Source organism: Cannabis sativa, chromosome 1, assembly GCF_029168945.1.
Source record: "Cannabis sativa cultivar Pink pepper isolate KNU-18-1 chromosome 1, ASM2916894v1, whole genome shotgun sequence".
NCBI lineage: Eukaryota > Viridiplantae > Streptophyta > Magnoliopsida > Rosales > Cannabaceae > Cannabis > Cannabis sativa.
The window spans coordinates 8,385,920-8,401,969 of NC_083601.1; the positions used below are offsets into that span (position 1 = coordinate 8,385,920).

Here is a 16,050-nt window from a genome sequence, read left to right on the forward strand (position 1 = left end):
AGTGAAGAGATTGAAAAGAATCCTTCCACGTTGGGCCTTGTACTTCATGCACGAAGGAGAGTGCTCCACCTCTCTCGCTATGGCAGAAATGGCCAATCCTTCCTCCTAAGACGACCCAGAGGAAAACGAAGCTCAAATTGCTCCTCAAAATCCTACTACTCAAAAGAGGCGGACTCAACAAGAGGTAACGGCCCTACACATGGTGACCAAAAAACAAAGGAAGCGGAACCAACGAGAGGCTCAACACATGGCGCCTACCTTAGAGGCGAAGGCACGCTATGACCCTAGTACTTGGGATCCTAGCGTCTCAATTGAACGTCCAGACAGTAGTTTAGAGTCGTCGAAGTACAAAGTTACCTCTCTCTGTACGCTCTTGGTGAGGGGGTGAAGGTAGTCCCGGCGAAGAAAGGCCAAAATGTCGGCTCTCCCCCAGATGATTCATGTACCTGGAAAAAATACCACATCGAGGCTAGAGCGACCTTGCCACTCCATGATTATTTTCGAGATGTGGCGAACTACTTTGACGTTTCCTCGGTCCATATTGCTCCTCATGGGTACCTGGACTTATCTGCTTTATTCATAATATATCATCAGAAAGGATGGGGAAGGCCTTCTCCTCATGAAATTCACTACCTCCTTTCCTTCCGGACTTGCCCATCTATGAACCATTCATGAGGAGAAGGCCTTCCCCATCCCTTCTGATGATATATTATGAACAAAGCAGATAAGGCCGGTACCCATGAGGAGCAATTTGGACCGGGGAAATGTCAAAGTAGTTCTCCACATCTCGAAAGTAATCATGGAGTGGCAAGGTCGCTCCAACCTCGATGTATTTTGTCCAGGCACATGAATCATCTAGGGCAGAGCCAGCATTTTGGCCTTTCTTCGCTGGGACTACCTTCACCCCCTCACCAAGAGCGTACAGAGAGAGGTAACTTTGCACATCGGACGACTCCAAACTACTGTTTGGACGTTCAATTGAGACGCTGGGATCCCAAGTACTAGGGTCATAGCGTGCCTTCGCCTCTAAGGTATACACCATGTGTTGAGCCTCTCGTTGGTTCCGCTTCCTTTGTTTTTTGGTCACCATGTGTTGGGCCGTTACCTCTTCTTGAGTCCGCCTCTTTTGAGTAGGAGGATTTTGAGGAGCAATATGAGCTTCGTTTTCCTCTGGGCCGTCTTGGGAGGAAGGATTGGCCATTTCTACCATAGCGAGAGGGGTGGAGCACTCTCCTTCGTATAGGAAGTACAAGGCCCAACGTGGAAGGATTCTTTTCAATCTCCTCACTCTATGAATAGGACATGTAGTTTCGTGAGACCCGCCAGATGACTCACTACTACCTAAAGGACTAGGTGAAGATGACGAATCAAATGAATTTGGAGGTGATCGATAGTGTAAGTATAGATGAGCAAGGAGGTCGTCGTCAATATGGTTGTCGCATCCCCAATGGTCAGGAGCATAAATCTACAAACACATGTCGGGGGAGTGAGCATACAAGCATGAAATGAGGTAACCAAAAATAAATAAAAAATATTAAGTTAAATTCACTTGAGTAAGTATTTAGGTTAGTTAATTAAAATAAATTAGATAAAAACTAATTCAATTACAAAAATTAGATGTAAACTAAATTTGATTTAAATGAAATTGGAAAAATCTAATTTGTTAAATTGGATTGGAATAAATCTAATTTAAATTAACTAAGTTGAATGAATTTAATAAAAAAAATAAAGGGTATTTTATTTTATTTTTTTTAAAAAAATATTTTGGAGGCATTAACCTTCTCTATGTATTCTTGGTATATACATATATAAAATAAAAAAGAAGAGCAATATGTGTGGCTCCATGAGCTCCAACAAAGGAGCCAAATGGCTCCATGAGCTCCTACAATGGAGTTGAATTGCAAAGGTGGAGCTGAAAAAAAAAGGATGGAGCTGAATTGCAAAGGTGGAGCTAAAAAAAAAGTGAAGCCAATTGGAATGGCTCCATGACCTCCAATAAAGGAGCCGCATGGCATAATGGAGCCAATTGGCACAAGAGGAGACCCAATTGCATAATTGTCTATTTTTTTTTTTAAAAAAATATGAATATATGCATATACAAAAGGAGGTGTGGAGATGGTATATATGTTTATGACATATATACTCATCAATTCCTACATACTTTAACTTACTCTACCTTTTTGTCTTTACTCTCTAAAGCCTAAATAGTCACAAACACATCTTTTCCTCCATTTCAAATTTCTTTTGGATCAAACTAGGGATTTCAAATGTTCATCACTATCATCATCATGTTCTTTACTTTTTCCCAAAAAGTTTACCCAATCACACCAAATATATAAATCTCACTCATTTCTAAAATAAAGAGTGGATTAAGATAACCCATAGCCTACATTGCTAAGTTTCGTTCATAGATTCCAAAAATTACAAGCCAAATTTCACAACATTAAAAAAAAAGTAAATATGTAAAAAGAGGGTTTTATGAAAAAGTCTAAAGAACACTATGATATTCATAATTTCTATAAATTTTAACATGGGAGATAGAATCAAATAGTGAATGGATGGGAGAAACTTACTCAATAGTGATGCCCAAGTTTAAATCCCCTCCAATAATATTTAGTTTCCACTTTGAGCATTCCTTTGAAATGGTTCTTGGAACTATTTGAGAGGATTTTTAGAAGAGCTATTATTTTTGATAAAGAGTGAAGAGTAGAATGGGTTGTAAAGAAAAGAGAGGACCTATTTAAAGGCTATAAGGGTTAATTAATTTTTTTTTATTATTTCACTTGTATTGTTTGTGTCCAAAGATGCTTAAGAATATTAGTGGTCTTTTACATGTCTACACTAGTACTGGTATATGCTGGTATGGAGTCCAAGAACGCGGAGATTATGTTTTCTATAAGTCCATCATAACATTATAAAGTTATGATAAACTTGGAGGGCAAATGTTATCTCTCAAAAAATTCAAAATAATTGTGCATGAATTTTTATTCTAGATATGGAGGTCCAGCAAGGTGGAGCACATTGGCCAACGAGGAGCTTATTAGCCAAAGAGGAGCTCATTTGCCAAAGAAGAGCTCCTGGGCCAAGGAGGAGCTCATTTGCCAAAGAGGAGCTCATGGGCCAAGGAGGAGCTCATTGGCCAAGAAGGAGCTCATTTGCCAAAGAGGAGCTCATGGGCCAAAGAGGAGCTCATTGGCTAAGAAGGAGCTCATTTGCCAAAGAGGAGCTCATTGACCAAAGAGGAGCACTGTGGCCAAGGAGGAGCATTTTGGGTGCATTAAGCTCCCAACTCCGTCAGGTGCTAAGGTGCAAAGAGCTCCTCAGCTCCTGACCTAATTAGCTCCCCTCATGTACCCATGACCATCCGGGTCCGCTAAATACGAGAGACACGTGTTTATAGAGCTGTTCCGAAATTATAGTCAAAAAATGATAAGTGAAGAGATATTTATTTTTTAAATAATTATTTTATTATTATTATTTTGTATCTTGAACCTAACCCAACTATAGTTACGGGAAGGTATACCTATGTTTAAGGGATTTTAAATCCTATATGAATATCTATATATGGGGCTGAAATCACTTGTGAAGGGGCCCTGAAATTGATACTCATGAGATCATACTCTTGAGCTCCCACTCTCAAATTCTAAAAACTCACTTGAGGAGTTAACTCTTGGAGAACATAACTCTGGAGAACTCACCTCAAGCATTGAGATCAATAACACTCCAAGTGGACTAGCCTATTACCGCTGAAAGGGGGTGAACCACTATAAAATTCTTGTGTTCGTATTTGGTGAATTTATTTTTGTAAACCGATTTATTTTGATTAACTATCGCTTGTGTTCATCTTGCTCGTTTTACGATCTTCTTAGATCCGTTGACGAAAAATCACGTCAGCATAAAAAATTAAATGCCAAAATAGAGAATGAAGTTAGAAGTTTAGTTATTAGGTATTGGTATAAAATTTATATGTTTGAAACGAGTTCTTAAATTTAGTATCGTTTGTAAAAGTTTGGTTATTAAACATTGTGTATTTTTCATTATATTATTGATGAAACTATTTTTTGTCTCTTTTAATGAAATAATTAGTTTATTTTAACATTGATGAAATTAATTTTTAAAGTTAATATCGTTTTTAGATTATAATTTTTTTTTTCATTATCTTGTTGATGAAACTATTTTTTTTTATTCTTTTAATGAAATTCTTAATTTTTTTTTAATGCTGATGAAATTGGTTTTTGCAGTTTGTATTATTTTTAGGTTAATTTTTTATATTATTTTTTTTTCAGTATTGATGAAGCTGGTTTTTTTTTTATTTTTTATTTTATTATTTTTTTTTAAATAGCTTTGATTTCTGTAAAAAAATATTATTTGCAGTTGAGATTATTTTTTATTTTTTTTTAGTGGTTCATTTTTTTAAAAAAGAAAAAAAAACACAATTTTAAAGTTTTTTTATTACATTTCTTTTTATATAAAATGATATTTTTTCATATTTTTATTTTTTTTTTAAAATGCTATGTTTAGTGTAGTTAAATTTCTATGTCATATATATATATATATATATATATATATATCAAAACTTATCTTCTTTTACCCATATTTTCATAAATAGCCCATGTTGTATTTTGTATTTTATTTTTGTGCATTGTCATTTTTCATAGTAAATATATCACAAAGCAAATTTTGAATTGAAATAATTTGCAAGAATATTTACTGTTATTGCCAATAATATAATCTCATTATGGGAATACACTTGCTAAATGAGCATTTACTTTTTATTTTAAGTAAAGAGAAAAGAAATACAAAAATACATTCTCTTTCAATATCGCTACACATCTCTTCCTAACAAAACAAAAAAAAAAAAAAAAAAATCAAATTTAGGGCAACTCCAATCATATAAGTTATATTTGGTGTTAAATCAACACCAATAGTTTACTATTTTAATACTAATTTTTTTTTTACATTCCATGTTAGAATTATTTATTTGTGGACTAATATAATACCATAATTACAATCATTAATTATGTGCCTAATATTTCTCATACAACCATAATGGGATGGTTAACAACTATTAATTATTTAGAGGCACATGAGAGCACCCATATGACTATAATTGGCCCATTGAGTTATAGTCCACCATCAATTAGTCCTTATTAACCCAATAAGCTATATAACCCTTTAGGGTTAGATGGGTATGTGAAAAACATACATATATATTAAGGATGAAAAGTGTGTGCTAAGGAAGATGGTTAGACATAAGTGGGTTTGCTCCACAATTGTCTCTTGATTACTCTTCACTCTCTAGCATATTGTTTTGTGTGTTTTGGACTTGGATATTGATCAATGGCTCAATATGATGGGATGAGCAATATGGGAGGTATGTTTTCTTAACCATTAATGCTCTAAATTTATTGCTTGGATCTTGGATAGTTGTAAGAGCATCATTGGATTAATATATTTGATTATAGTGATTATAATGCTCTTGTTTGAATATTCCTTTAACAATTGGTATCTAGAGCCAAAGCTATTAATTTTAGAGCTTAATATTTGTTGTGCTTAACCCATTTATTCAAAAAATAAATTTTCGGATTAATAACACATTTTCGGATTTATATGTTATTAATGGGTAATCTGAGATTAAAATTTTAGAATGAGTTTTTTTTTAAAACTTTTGGACGGTTATTGCATGTTGGTATTGTAAGATTGCATTTTTTTGTTGAGTTCATTAATGGAGGAAAACCCATTTCGGGTTCATAGTACCTTGGCCATTATTTTGAATTTTTTGGATTAAATGGGTATTGGATTGTGATAGAGGGTTGAAAATGGAACAAAACCCCTCAAGCGGCGTCAAATTTGGTGGCCGGAGGTGGTTTATCCGGCCGGGTCACGAACCGGGTCGCGCCGATCCGAGTTGCAGACCCGCGGACCCGTTACAGAAACTTTTGGGTGACAGGGGTGGTAAAAACGACATGTCGTTTTGCCACTGTCGGGCAAACGACGTGTCGTTTCGCACATCAGAAAGCCCCCTTTTTTGCAGCAAACGACAAGTCGTTTGGGGTATCTGCTGCATGTCGTTTTCCACAAACGACATGTCGTTTTCAAAAAACGACATGTCGTACGGCACTGTAAAAAAAAAAAAAAAAAAAAAAAAAAAAGAGGAAAGGTGGAAGCGCGTGGGGGCGCGTGCACAGCCTATTTTGGGCCCTTTTTCACCATTTTGTTCCATTTTTAATTTTTCTATCATTTACTTGCACAATACTAATTCATGAATTTTATTCATATTTGGTCATTAATTTTTGTATTGTGGCATAAACTTTATTTATTTTTCTAACAATTAGTGCTTATTTTCTTACCTATCGTAAGATTAAGCATGGAATTGTTTGGTCATGAGGAACATTTAAATATTAACTTATTTAAATTTTGTAATCTCCTCCAAAATTTTATTAAGATCCTTATAAGTAATTAATTATCCTATCGGTAATAATTGCTTGCTAAGGATGCTTAATATGGTGAAGAAAATTTATTAAATATTATGAATCACAATTTATCTATCCTTTCGATAGTAAATTAATGTATTTGATTATAATATTTAATAGATTGTTCTTACCTGTGTATGAGTTCTACTTTATTTATTTGTCTAAGAACTCTAGCATACATGATGATCATTTGTTATTTTGCGATCATTTATTTATGAGAGAAAGAGCACAAATGACATGATTTTGTTATAACATGCATTTAATGGTTATTGCTCTTGTTTCTCATTCAGCTTTAAGCGTTCCAAGAAACTCTGCCATGTTGACGCTAAATGGAACCAACCACAAGCAGTGGGTTGAATCCCTCATGCTAAATTTGACTCTTATGAGAGTGGACTTGGCCTTGAGAATGGATGCATCGCCTAAACCCGCTGATGATGCCACTGAAAAGGACAAGAAGTCCTATGAGGATTGGGAGCATTCCAATCGTTGTTGTTTGATGCTTATGAGGTATCACATGGATGAGTCCATTCGTGATAGTATTCCTCAAACTGAAAGTGCAAAAGATTTTCTTGCTGCCATTAAGGAAAAGTATAAGAAGTTCTCAAAGAATGAGAAAAATGAGTGCTTAACTTTGTTCCATCGCACTAACTATGCTGATACGGGTGACATTAGAGCTCACATCGACAAGCTCATGGGTTGTTACCAGAAGCTTAAAGGGATGGGATTGGATCTTGGTGAGGATTACATTGTGTGGTTTGTAATGGAAACCATTCCTTCTCAATTTGATTCGATCAGATCAAGCTACAATGCTCAAAAAGAGCAGTGGACCATTGAGGAGATGACTGCTATTCTTGCCAAAGAAGAAGAGGACATGAAAAAGGGGAGAGCAAGAAGTATCTCCATGGTGACCAATCCAAACAATTCTCACAAGAGAAAGTTCACTCCCAACAACTCTAGTGACCAAAGGTTTCATAAGAAGAGAGCCACCAATCCTAAGGGAAATGGACAAGCAAGCTCTTCTTCAACTGGTCATAAGAATGAGTTCTTCAAAGGAAAGTGCAACTTTTGTCAATGCTTCGGGCATAAGAAAGCTGATTGCCGAAAGCTCAAAGCTCACTTAGAGAAGAAAGGTAATTGTCTTGTGATGGTTTGTTTGGAATCCAATATTATTGATGTACCCTCAAACACTTGGTGGTTAGATACTGGTGCTACAATTCATGTTACGAATTCTTTGCAGGCAGTGACAAGTCGAAGAAGGCCGAGTAGGTTGGAGGAGTATGTATACATGGGAGACGATACTAAAGTCAGAGTTGAATTTTTTGGGACTGTTAATCTGGAATTTGAATACTGGGCATTTTTTGGAGTTGCATGATGTTGCTTATTTACCCTCTATTAGGAGGAATTTGATCTCTGTATCTATTTTGGATAGACTAGGTTATAGTCTTCATTTTGGATCTGGAAAACTGACTTTGTATCGTGACTCTATGTTGATTGGAAATGGAACTTTGTGTGGAAACTTATATAAGCTTGAATTGCTTGATGTTGTTCCTGTTACTTCTCCCTCTTGTTCTTCTTCTTCTTCTCTTAATGCTGTTGTTGGTTCTAAACGTGCCAGATCAGATTTGAAATCTTCCATGCTTTGGCACAAACGTTTAGGCCATATTTCTAGAGATAGGATGGAGAGATTGGTGAAAGATGGTGTGCTTTAGGATCTTGATTTTTCTGATTTTACTGCCTGTGTTGATTGTATAAAAGGAAAGTTGACTGCCAAGGTTAGAAAGAGTAAGTCAGACAGGTCTGCAGATGTGTTAGAGCTTATTCATACTGATATTTGTGGGCCTTTTGTTCCACCTGCTATGGGTGGTTATAAATACTTTATCACCTTCATTGATGATTTTTCTCGATATGGTCATGTTGAGCTCATTCGTGAAAAATCTGAATCTTTAGATGCTTTCAAGATTTTCAAGACGAATGTTGAGCTTCAAAAGGGAAAGAAGATTAATGCTGTCAATTCAGATAGAGGTGGAGAGTATTATGGGCGTTATGATGAGACTGGAAGGAACCCCGGGCCTTTTGCCAAATACTTGCTGGAATGTGGTATTGATGCAAGATATACAATGCCAGGGACACCCCAACAAAATGGAATTGCTGAAAGAAGGAATCGCACACTTCTTGACATGGTACGTTGTATGTTGATTCATTCTAGCTTGCCAGAATTTTTATGGGGTGAGGCATTAAGGACTGCTGCTTATATCTTGAATCAAGTGCCTAGCAAGTCCGTCCCAAAGACACCATACGAATTGTGGTCAGGCAAGAAACCGAGCTTGCGTCATTTTCATGTTTGGGGATGTAAAGCTGAAGTAAGGCCCTATAACCCACAATCTAAGAAGCTTGATCCGAAGACTATCAGTGGCTATTTTGTAGGCTACACTATTGGTTCGAGGGGTTCTAGATTATATTGTCCTTCTCACACCACCAGGGTGATAGAATCAGATAGAGCTATCTATTTTGAAGATGAATTTGGTTCAAGTCAAGGGCCAAGAGAAATTGTGTTCAGGGAAGAACATATTTATGTCCCTGTACCTGTTGCTTCCGCTTCCGCTCCTACTATTGATCCTGTGATTGAACAAATTCCAACAGAAGCTCATGATGAACCTCAGAATCATATGCAAGATGAAAATCCTGATATTGAGGGTGGTGAAGTTGTATTGAGAAGATCTGAGAGAGCTCGCAAACCTGCTATTCATGATGACTACCTTGTCTATTTGCAAGAACATGATTATGTTGTGGGAGACGCTTCTGAACCAGTTACTTATCAAGAAGCCATGAGAAGTCCTCAATCTAAGTTATGGTTGAATGCAATGACAGATGAGTCAAGTTCCATGTCGCGAAACAAAGTATGGAACTTAGTTGTTCTACCGAAAGGTTGCAGACCCATTGGGTGCAAATGGGTTTACAAGATCAAATATGATTCAAGTGGGCAACCAGTAAAGTATAAGGCTAGACTTGTTGCTAAAGGATATAGCCAGAGAGAAGGTATTGATTACAAAGAAACATTCTCACCTGTCTCCACCAAAGATTCTTTACGAATCATCATGGCTATGGTTGCTCATTTTGATTTGGAACTTGAACAAATGGATGTGAAAACTGCCTTTCTAAATGGAGATTTGTATGAAGACATCTACATGACTCAACCTGTTGGTTTTGAGGAGCCTGGCAAGGAGCATATGGTTTGCAAGCTCAATAAGTCTATTTATGGACTTAAACAAGCATCAAGACAAAGGGTATCTCAAGTTTGATGCAGTTGTCACTGCAAATGGTTTCATGGAAAACAAAGTTGATCAATGTATATATATGAAGGTCAGTGGGAGCAGCTTCATCTTCCTGGTACTGTATGTTGATGATATTTTGCTTGCTTCTAATGATAAAAATCTGTTGTCTGAGACAAAGCAATTGTTATCTGACCATTTTGATATGAAAGACCTTGGTGAGGCTTCATATGTACTTGGGATACAGATCCTCCGGGATAGATCTAAAGGTATTCTTCAATTGTCTCAGAGAACTTACATTGATCGGATTTTAAAAAGATTCAATATGCATACTTGTTCACCTGGAAAGGCACCAATAGTGAAAGGTGACAAATTCTCAAAGGGCCAATGTCCACAAAATGACAAAGAGAGAGATGAAATGAAAGTGGTTCCTTATGCGTCAGTAGTGGGTAGCCTGATGTACGCTCAAGTATGCACACGCCCTGATATTGCTTTTGTTGTTGGCGTGTTAGGTAGATACTTGAGTGATCCTGGACTTAGCCATTGGAAAGCGGCTAAGAAGGTCATGCGGTATCTTCAGGGTACCAAGGATCATATGTTGACTTATCGGCGAGCTGACACTCTTGATATAGTTGGGTTTAGTGGCCTTGGAATTATGCGAGATGCGTGGATGATAAGAAATCCACATCAGGCTACATTTTCATGATGGCTGGAGGAGCTGTTTCGTGGAAAAGTGTCAAACAGACACTCACAGCATCCTCAACAATGGAGGCAGAGTATATGGCGTGTTATGAGGCTACTTGTCAGGCAATATGGCTGTGGAACTTCATTTCAGCATTGGGTGTTATGGACTCTATCTCGAGGCCGCTGAAATTGTATTGTGATAATTCCGCAGTAGTAGCTTTCTCTAGAAATGTTAGAAGTACTTATCGTTCTAAACACATTGACATAAATTATTATTTTGTTAAAGAGAAAGTTACAGAGTCTCTTATTTCCATTGAATACACGCCCAGTACTGGCATGTTAGCAGACCCACTAACGAAAGGCTTACCCATATGTGTATTTTTAGAGCATGTTGCTCGAATGGGATTGTTAGGAGCCTAGCTTGTTGAGCTCAGTGGGAGTTTTATTATTACGTATCGGACATGCTAGTATCTTGTATGGAATGCTTATGATTAATGTTTTGAACATGCATAATGATATTGTAGTCACTTCTAGTTATTGTTGACATATGTGTGCATATATGTGTTATTCATCGAAGTGACAGGTACAAAAGGAGATGAATGCGCACAGTCTCAATTTTGTTGTACCTCATGCATGTTTGGTTTGATTGTTAATGATTGTTATTGAATTAAAATGTCTTTGAGGTCAATTCATACATAATATATGTATCCCGTCGATATGATATTATGTACGTTTTTAATTGGTTACCTTATGTGTGGTAGACAATGTTATGGTGATTGATTATATTGTCCAAGTGGGAGAATGTTAGAATTATTTATTTGTGGACTAATATAATACCATAATTACAATCATTAATTATGTGCCTAATATTTCTCATACAACCATAATGGGATGGTTAACAACTATTAATTATTTAGAGGCACATGAGAGCACCCATATGACTATAATTGGCCCATTGAGTTATAGTCCACCATCAATTAGTCCTTATTAACCCAATAAGCTATATAACCCTTTAGGGTTAGATGGGTATGTGAAAAACATACATATATATTAAGGATGAAAAGTGTGTGCTAAGGAAGATGGTTAGACATAAGTGGGTTTGCTCCACAATTGTCTCTTGATTACTCTTCACTCTCTAGCATATTGTTTTGTGTGTTTTGGACTTGGATATTGATCAGTGGCTCAATATGATGGGATGAGCAATATGGGAGGTATGTTTTCTTAACCATTAATGCTCTAAATTTATTGCTTGGATCTTGGATAGTTGTAAGAGCATCATTGGATTAATATATTTGATTATAGTGATTATAATGCTCTTGTTTGAATATTCCTTTAACATTCCAATCACAATATTAAAAATTACACTAAAAAATATATTATTTATTATTATATTATTTTATTAATATGATATAAGTTTTGATTATAAATAAATTATTTAATTATTTGTTTTATTGTATAAAGTCCTTATTAAATTATTAAAAAGGAAAAGAAAAAAGAGATGCAATGGTCTACATTGTCCCACCTATATAGTGTAATCTTTAGTAATTTGGTTAGAGTAATATTATTTAAAAACTTTCATTATATTTGGGATTTTACAGTCTTATTGGAGAAACCTTATTGTAATTAAAATAGAATAAAAAAGTCAATTTAAAAATTATTTCTCCATCATAAAATTTTATACTATCCAATAAACTTGTTGCAGGAGGTCATGAATTCATGGCAAAAAGATTTCAAATTTTCTTTTGTCCCATTTGAGGGATCTAACACCTCAATCCATTGTGAGGGGCTTCATAATATAACAATGAAATTTGAAATCTTTATCTGGTAGACTCTATCATGACAAGTGATAGGGACCCTATCAGATGGTCCCATCCCACTCTGAATTAATAACAACCATTAATTCTTCGATTGTCATCATTGTCCTCTAAAATTTATTGCCGATATCGGTTGTTGTTATAAGATCAATTTCATCTTTTTGTTTTTCTTTTTTCATCTCAGCTATCAAGCTTGGAAAAGGAGAAAAGGAGAAAACTACAATCTCAGAAATAATGGAGCAACAACAGAAAATAAAAAGGCTGAGATTGGTACTCTTCCCTCTACCATTACAAGGTCATATAAACCCAATGCTTGAGCTGGCCACTATTTTGTACTCCAAAGGATTTTCCATCACTCTCATCCACATCAACTTCAACTCTCCCAACCCTTCTAATCATCCTAACTTCACCTTCCACTCTATCCCCCATAGCTTATCAGAGGCCGAAGCCACCACCAAAGATGCTATTTCTCTTATTACCCATCTCAACATCAATTGTGTTGAACCCTTTAAGGAGTGTTTGGCTAGGTTGATTTCCAATGCTTTGGATGATGAGCCCGTTGGTTGCTTGATCGCAGATGCCATGTTCCACTTCACTCAAGCTGTGGCCGATAGCCTTAAGCTGCCGAGGCTTGTTATAAGAACCACGAGTGCCACATCTTTTGGTATTTTTCCTGCTTTTCCACTTTTGCTTCAAAAGGGTTATCTCCCTCTACAAGGTCCGTTATCTACTACACTTTTTTTTCCTCCTAAGTTTTGTTTTTGTTGTTAGGAGGTAACAATATTTTTTGGGTAATGTGATACATGACTGTTTTTTTTTATTAAATCTTCTATTCATAATTATACTTACTATTATATATAGAGTAAGTTTAGATTTGCAATTTGGCCAGTTAAAAAAAAGATTAAAACAATCTATAGCAATAAATTCTTTTGTTTTGTTAACGGTTCTAAATTTCATTACAATATTTTGTTTCAAAATGAGTTGTCAACAGAATTTAATTTTGAGGTGAACTTATTTATACATTTAATATAATCTAAAATAATAAAAGACTAGTTAAATTTAAATGAAATGATAATTTAACAACATTCTTCTATTTTAGTGCTCATAATTTCAAATTTAGTTTAAACTTTATATTTTGTTGGTTTTCTTTTTTAATAAATAAAATATAAATACATAAAAGAAAAAGAAGAGACAAGAGATTCGAAAAATAGTCTCCCACATAAATTTAAAATATTTTAACCAAATAACAATTATATATTAATATAAGGGATTATTTCACAAAAACACAAAAACAAAAAAAAAAAAAAATTACAAAAATACGGTTTCACGGAATTTTAAACATTTTTACGATTTTTTTGATTTTATTTACAGAAAATACAGTCTTTTTATGTTGTAATCTTGTTAATTTGTTGTTAATTTTTTGTTATCTATATGTTATTTTTTGTTATTATTTTGATATTATTTTCATGTTACTTTTATGTAGTTTTCTTGTTGATTTTATGTTGTTTTTCGTGTTATTTTTTGAAAAACCGTAAAAATGTAAAAAAATATTCTTTAAACGTAAAAATATAAATATTTTACAAAAAATGATGTCTTATATAATTATTCTTTAATATAAATAGAGTGGACTTTAATCCTCTCTCAACATCTCTGTGTGCTTATGCTCACAATGTCAATTTTTTTTTTCTTTTTCTTTTCACATTGTATTAATTAAAAAAAAAATCTTGAGTTTCATATTTTATTAATCTAAACATCTCTAACTCAAATGTCACCAAACCCAACTCTCATCCAAACACCCCCAACAAACAAGTTTAGGGTAGATATTGATTTTTTTTTTTATTTAATCTTTTATAATAATAATAGTCATTATTCAAAAATTTATCTTATTTTAATTTTTTAGACATTGAATTTGGCAATTTAAAAAATTTATTAAGATAGAAAACCATTTTTTTTCTTCCGTATAATCAATACAAGAAAACTAGTTAAATTTCGCCAAAAATGCTCAATTTAATTTATACTAAAGTAGCACAAACTAGGCAGCCTCTCCATGGTCATGTTGAGATAGAACAACTACTATCTTGTCGAGCAATTATCTCATATACTATTTATTTTTAATTTTTTTTTCAATTTTACAGTTTAGGTTTCTAAAAGATTTTATCCGGTGGTTTGTGGGTTGCTATACAATTTTTGGTTGCGATTTAGGTTGTTGTTAATTATAATAGAGATTTTTATATAGAATTCTGTAAAAATATATAAAAAAATCTATTTAAAAATGTAAAAATGAAAAAATCCCTTTTTTTTTTAGCTGTTACAAACATACTCTAGAAGGAACCATGTTTATTTACTAGCATACATCTTTGTTGATATAATTTGTTTAAAAAGGTAGCCTTTTACTATATTTTTTTTTCAAATCTTAACTTTTTTTTAATTAATTTATAGAACACAAAAGTAAGGTAGCTCTATTACTGTGTGTATATCTGCAAAATTGACTTTGACAATCCTTCAAATTAATTTTTTTGACATGGTAATTAGCTTTGATCTTCCTGTTACATTAATTTAGTTTCCAGACTAGAAGAGCCAGTGGTAGAATTTCCACCTTTAAAAGTTAAGGACTTACCAGTGATGAATATGCGAAATCCAGAAAAATTCTATGAACTAATAAGTCGAGCGGTGAGTGAAACTAAGGCCTCTTCCGGGGTCATTTGGAACACATTTGAAGAACTTGAACAACCGGCACTAGACTCAATAGCCAAACAACTCTCGATTCCAATGTTCCCGATTGGCCCATTTCACAAATACAACTTAGCCTATTCTTCAAGTAGCTTGTTAGTCGAAGACCAAAGCTCCATCTCATGGCTCAACACTCAGCCACCGAATTCAGTCATCTATGTTAGCTTTGGGAGTCTTGCAGTATTGAGTGAGGCTGAGTTTTTGGAGATAGCTTGGGGTCTAGCCAATAGTGACCAACCCTTCTTATGGGTGGTTAGACCCGGGTCGGTCCATGGCTCGGAGTGGCTCGAACCATTACCAAATGGGTTTTTAGAGAACTTGGGGGGACGTGGACACGTAGTGAAATGGGCTCCACAACAACAAGTGCTGGGCCACTTAGCTATAGGAGCATTTTGGACTCATAGTGGGTGGAATTCAACGATGGAGAGTATTTGTGAAGGAGTTCCGATGATCTGTAGGCCAAGTTTCATTGATCAAAATGTGAATGCTAAATATGTGAGCAATGTATGGAAAGTGGGAGTTCAGTTGGAGAATGAGATTTTGGAAAGAGGAGAGATAAAGAGAATGATTACAAAGTTGATGAGGGAGAAAGAAGGAGAGGAGATAAGATATAGAGTATCAAAGTTGAAGGACATGGCAATAAGCTGCTTGAAACAAGGTGGTTCTTCATACAAATATTTAGAGAGCTTGGTTAACCACATTCATTCATTAGGTCATTAATTTATGTTATGTTTACTACACATTATTCATAATCGGAATAAATTGATGAAAAAATATCACAGAATAAATGAAAGTAATCGCAATCAATATATATAATATGTTATTTATTAAAATTGTTTAGAAATAGAGTAACAATGATTTATCTTGTTTACTTTATTAGGTAATATAATGGGAATGTTTAAATTGATTAAATTATTTTTTTGAGTTATACTATAATATATGGTAATTATCTTTTAAGATATATTTTAAAAAACAAAATTGTTATTATATATTTAATATTATAAAATAAAATAAAATAAATAAAAATAATTATCCTTTATGACATCCCTTAAAAAAATTAGTGGGGAAAGTATTCTTTTT

The 16,050-nt window shown here is 34.4% G+C and overlaps 2 protein-coding genes across 2 annotated transcripts; both read left to right on the plus strand.

Moving 5' to 3' along the window:
* Positions 1–5,340: 5,340 nt before the first annotated feature.
* LOC133035084 (uncharacterized) lies at positions 5,341–7,765 on the plus strand. The gene is made up of 3 exons (XM_061110797.1): positions 5,341–5,374; positions 6,764–7,603; positions 7,711–7,765. The coding sequence occupies exons 1-3, from the start codon at positions 5,341–5,343 to the stop codon at positions 7,737–7,739; spliced, it is 903 nt and encodes a 300-aa protein (XP_060966780.1). The 3' UTR covers positions 7,740–7,765.
* Positions 7,766–12,373: 4,608 nt separating this feature from the next.
* LOC115707668 (UDP-glycosyltransferase 76F1) lies at positions 12,374–15,758 on the plus strand. The gene is made up of 2 exons (XM_030635694.2): positions 12,374–12,958; positions 14,801–15,758. Exons 1-2 carry the CDS (start codon positions 12,475–12,477, stop codon positions 15,688–15,690), a joined length of 1,374 nt encoding a protein of 457 aa, XP_030491554.2. The 5' UTR covers positions 12,374–12,474; the 3' UTR covers positions 15,691–15,758.
* Positions 15,759–16,050: the final 292 nt, after the last annotated feature.

Excerpts from the sequence above, each read along its gene's own strand:
- LOC115707668 (XM_030635694.2), top strand. The coding sequence starts at position 12,475 with ATGGAGCAACAACAGAAAATAAAAAGGCTGAGATTGGTACTCTTCCCT. Across the intron at positions 12,959-14,800 it reads GGGTTATCTCCCTCTACAAG|TTTCCAGACTAGAAGAGCCA; the intron begins GTCCGTTATCTA and ends ACATTAATTTAG.
- LOC133035084 (XM_061110797.1), top strand. The coding sequence starts at position 5,341 with ATGGCTCAATATGATGGGATGAGCAATATGGGAG. Across the intron at positions 5,375-6,763 it reads TGGGATGAGCAATATGGGAG|CTTTAAGCGTTCCAAGAAAC; the intron begins GTATGTTTTCTT and ends TTTCTCATTCAG. Across the intron at positions 7,604-7,710 it reads AGCTCACTTAGAGAAGAAAG|GCAGTGACAAGTCGAAGAAG; the intron begins GTAATTGTCTTG and ends AATTCTTTGCAG.